At 30.4% G+C, this 4,703-nt stretch overlaps 1 protein-coding gene across 1 annotated transcript in view; it reads left to right on the top strand.

Moving 5' to 3' along the window:
* The window catches only part of LOC106464745 (ceramide synthase 6-like), a 49,278-nt gene that overhangs the window by 13,641 nt on the left and 30,934 nt on the right, over positions 1-4,703 (top strand). The window contains exon 5 of the mRNA XM_013924902.2: positions 2,268-2,318. Coding sequence (XP_013780356.1) covers positions 2,268-2,318 — 51 coding nt within the window. The remainder of the gene's footprint in view (positions 1-2,267; positions 2,319-4,703) is intronic.

The following is a 4,703-nucleotide window of genomic DNA, read 5'->3' as shown; positions in this document are numbered from 1 at the left end:
CACAGACAGAGACCATTACACTAATTCTATGACCTTTGAAACTAATCTTTTGCACTTGAACTGATTTAGGATTGCTGTAGCTTGTGTATATTCTAAATATAAAGTCTCATTTGAAAGTTTCATGATTGCAGGCTCAGATGGCAACAAAATGTGGAATCTTTGCAGGGAGGGGGGGGTGAATACTTTTTCAAGACACTGTATCTATATTTGGTTCTATAGGACTTCTTCAATTATAGTACCTCTGAAAGAGAGATTCTGCTAGAAATAGCTTGTATTTCATTCAGTTTCAGCCTATAACTTGTGAAATTTATTTTCTATCTTAAAAGCTAGCAGCAACAGACACTGTTGGGAGGCCTGAATATGTAAATTTAAAGAACATTTAATTTCATATCCTGGATGGTAGCCTAAAGATCTTCATTCTTCAATTTTTGAACATTTGCTACATTGTTATCATAGAAATAAGAAAAAGTATGATTTTCCTACTACAGTTTAAGTATTAAAAAAAGTTTACGCTTACAAATTGTTATATTTTCACTGATATTTGTTATTCTTCATATCCTGGATGGTAGCCTAAAGATCTTCATTCTTCAATTTTTGAACATTTGCTACATTGTTATCATAGAAATAAGAAAAAGTATGATTTTCCTACTACAGTTTAAGTATTAAAAAAAGTTTACGCTTACAAATTGTTATATTTTCACTGATATTTGTTATTCTTCGGACTTCATCAATGGCAGTCAGCTATTCTGCTCATTTAATTTTGATTTTAATTGAACACCTTTTGTTACTCCGAAGTAAAGTATTAATCCTACTTCAATGTACACTATAAGAAAAAAAAGTGTTAAGAGTTTGGTGTGATGTTTAGACCATCTTGTAACACAAATTCATTAAGATAAATATTTTCACCATGAAGGATTCGTGATAGTGTTGGTTTTCATTGTATTAAATAAACTTTAATGCTTGCTCTAATTTTTCTTAATTATTTAATGCTGTTGAAGATACAAGAAGTTTAATATATAAAGCAATCAAAATAAAATTTAGATAATTGTTAAAATTGATAGAAATCATGAAAGTCTGTTGATATGGTTAACTCAAGGAGGTGGGAAAATTGTATCATTTTATAAATCATATCTCTTGGAGGAGTTTAGAAGTAATTGAAATCTTTTACACATTTGGTTTGTGCTTGGCAATTGGAATTACTGCTTATATGGGACAATAAATGTAATTTTAAAATGATTAATAACTTTTTATTATTGCTTGGTGATTAGGGCACTTGACTCGCAAGTTGCGGGTCATGAGTTTGAATCCTGTCATGGAACATGCACGTCCTTTCAAGTATGTAATGTTATATTTTGCCCATTAAACTTGGAGATATATAAATATTTTTCACATTATTTTTAATTTTTGTAACAATTACCAGTTGGGCATATTGTAACTGCTTTTGAGTGTTCTCATTTTGACATTATAAAAAAATCAGATTTTGCCACAATCATTTAAATTTTGTAAAGAACAACTTAAAAACTTTTTTTCACCAAGTACTTAAAAACAGGGTAGTCTGTGTAATAAAGAGGTGCTTTGGCTGGTAGCATTTGATTTTAAGTTATTTTGAAATCTTTGATACTTCAGATGAAAGAAAAACTAGTCACATCAGGTATATTTTTCTCAATTGCTTCACTATGAGAGTGTGGTTTCCTCTTCCCCTTCCCTTAATTTTTGGAGGAGAAAAACCATTTCTGTATTCCTGGATGATTTTTTTCAAAAGTTGTTTAAACAGTGAAAACTGGTTCACATGAATAGTGATAAACTATGTGTACTTATTGTCATCAAATTTTCAACTATATGTATAAAATTATGCTAGCTTTTACTTTAAAATATTCATACTCAAAATGATATTTGATGACATTTTCATTTTCTTGCAATACTCAAATTAAAGTTGATAAGTAAGGTGGATTACAGTTAGGAAAACTGCTGCAAATATGAATGTTAAAATCTACTACAACATACCCACTGGATTTAACTTTTAAAAGTAGAATACTGTTCATTTGGAAAGTTAGAAGAAAGGTGATGGGGAATTGACCTCAAAATGTTGTGAGACAGTCTGATTCTATTTAACATGTGCTCTCAGGACACTGTTTGGAAAAAAAAATGGTGCAAATAGAGCTTATTACTTCAAATATCAAAGTTCAAACTCATGCACAAGAAATAAAAATCATTTGTTGTTGTATAGAATAAACAAAACTGATTTTTATGATTTTTGTATTTTCTAGAAACCTTGGTTGTGGGACACTCGTTATTGCTGGTATGGTTATCCACATCAGGTAGAGTATTTCATTTTAAATGTCTAACCAGTTGTTCATGTAAAGATTGATGTTATATATTTTTAGAGTAATCATAAGGTGATCAATATTCCTGTCAACTTCATTCTTGAGTGCTTGCATCAGGACATCAACAACTTCTATATTCTTGTGGAAGCATCCAATAAAGATAGTAATAGTGGACACAGCATGCTTAATTAATGTCTTAGTAAAACTGAAAATAATGCATAAAGTTATATGACTATACTTAAATGTAGAATGTCTTTTAAAAACTTAAAACTTTTATAAGCAGTGTTTTTGTTTTCTATCTGACATTCTTATTTAGTTGTTTGTTTTTCTATTCTTTGTCTGCTAGGTTAAATGCTGTAAATTGTTGCCAGATGAGAAAAAGTGTTTATGTTGTACAAAAGGAAATTGAACTGTATTATTTACACATTGATATTTACTTATATGGAAATGATTTATTTAGTCTGATAAGTAACTTAATGAAAGTGTTTGGCAAAAGCTTACAGTGCTCATTTACATTTGCTGTGTTATCCTTTGATCCATTACTTCAGTTAGTTTGGCTTACTAAATTCTGAGAAGATTAATAGAACTATACTATAGATTTATTTTTGATTTTTAGGCCATAATAGCCAGAGATTTCTAAAAGTCAAAGAGTTTGTTCACCAGAAGCACAGACAATAATATCAAACACGTATTTGCAAAGTATCTGTAGTAACTTTCCATTTTTTAAACAAAAACAAATGGGCTAATTTTGAACATATTGCAAAAACAATGTTTTTCCACTTAATTTGGAGAAAAATAATTCACAGAGACAAGAGAAACGTTTTCCAATACCACAGTTGGAAAGCTCTGTCATCCTGACACTTCCTTATCTAGGTGATGAATATTTGTACTTGATATATCAAGTTTTCAAATTGCTTAGAACTGCTTATCCCCAGCTACAAGTCATGTGATTTTAAAAGTTCTTCTTGTCTTTGAAGATTCTTCCCGTTTAAGGACAAGGCTCAAAATTACAAAAGTCCTAAGTTGTTTACAATTATAGCTGTCCTTTATACTGTAAAGACTTGTTCCACAAGTAGGTGTCATTCTAAAGACAAACATGATTCTGTTGTTCTAACAGACTAGTTTGATATTCATTTCTGTGCTTCTGATAAATGAAGCCTCAGCATTCAAGAATCTCTGGCCATTATGGTCTGTAAATCAGAACTGAACTTAATGGATAGTTTGACTTTCACTGGTACCATGACACACACACCATTAGGCATAGTGAATGTAAGAGTACTTAACACTCCAAAAAAGTAATTCTGATTATTTTATTAATTGGCTTTTTGACCATCAAGATATTTTGGGTATCTGATGTACTTGAAATCAGTCTAAAGTTATAGTTGTTTTCTCTCTTGACAAAAATTGTCATTGGTTTCTTACCCTTATGTAATTTTGCTATTTCATAAACTGAGTTTTTGCTGACTGAATGTCAGAAACCTATGTTCTTTAAGGAAGATATTTTGCCCATTAAACTTGAAAATGTTTTCACAGCATTTTAATTTAATGTAATAATTGCCAGCTGGGCATGTTGTAACTGCATTTGTATCTGATTGTTTTAACAGTATAAAAACAACAACAGATTTTGTCACAATCCTTGAAATTTTGTAGAAATAACAATAACGTAAATATTTTTATATGCCTCATATTTTTCCAGGAAGGTTCCTTAAAAGACTGGTAACACCATGACTTCAACTGTTAACCCTTTCGAGACGGGTTACAGGTGAAAAGCCATGTCATCTGATTTGTTGAATTTGGGTCAATAAGTTTGGTATCAAACTGTAGATCATAATTCATATTTTAGTACTATATATTACACAATTTCTTAATTTAAAAGCAAATATTAAAAAAACACAGATAAACATTGATTTTTGTGTGTCATGCGGTATGTTGAATACAGCACTAGTTCAAATTAGATGTTTGTGAAGTGAAAATACTAAGTCTATAGCTTCAAATGAATTACAAACTCAAATTACTGATATTGACAAGCTAGAATATAAAATAAGAGCCTCTTATCTTTTCCATTTGCTAAGATACTGCTCATGTAATAAATCAAATGCAGTGACACCCCACCTACCTTTTTTCATTTTTGGAAATGCTCCCGTAAATACAATTATATATATGACATGAATAACCAATCGGAAGCTCGGAATGTCTCCTTAGTGATTTTTTCTGCCTTTCTAACGTGGCTGGTGCCATTGCTTTCTTTTGAACCAAGATTTCAATGAAGTAGGTTGTGTCTTTAGTCTGCTCGAAATTTCATATTTTTTTTTAGAGTAAAATATATCTTAGTTACTCAGCTTGATAAATTATAGTTGGATTCTATGGTATTGATGTAGT

Source organism: Limulus polyphemus, unplaced genomic scaffold (genome assembly GCF_000517525.1).
Source record: "Limulus polyphemus unplaced genomic scaffold, Limulus_polyphemus-2.1.2 Scaffold1732, whole genome shotgun sequence".
In the NCBI taxonomy this organism is placed as follows: domain Eukaryota; kingdom Metazoa; phylum Arthropoda; class Merostomata; order Xiphosura; family Limulidae; genus Limulus; species Limulus polyphemus.
Note: the sequence above shows the minus strand (reverse complement) of the source record. Positions and strands in the feature narration are given on the sequence as shown.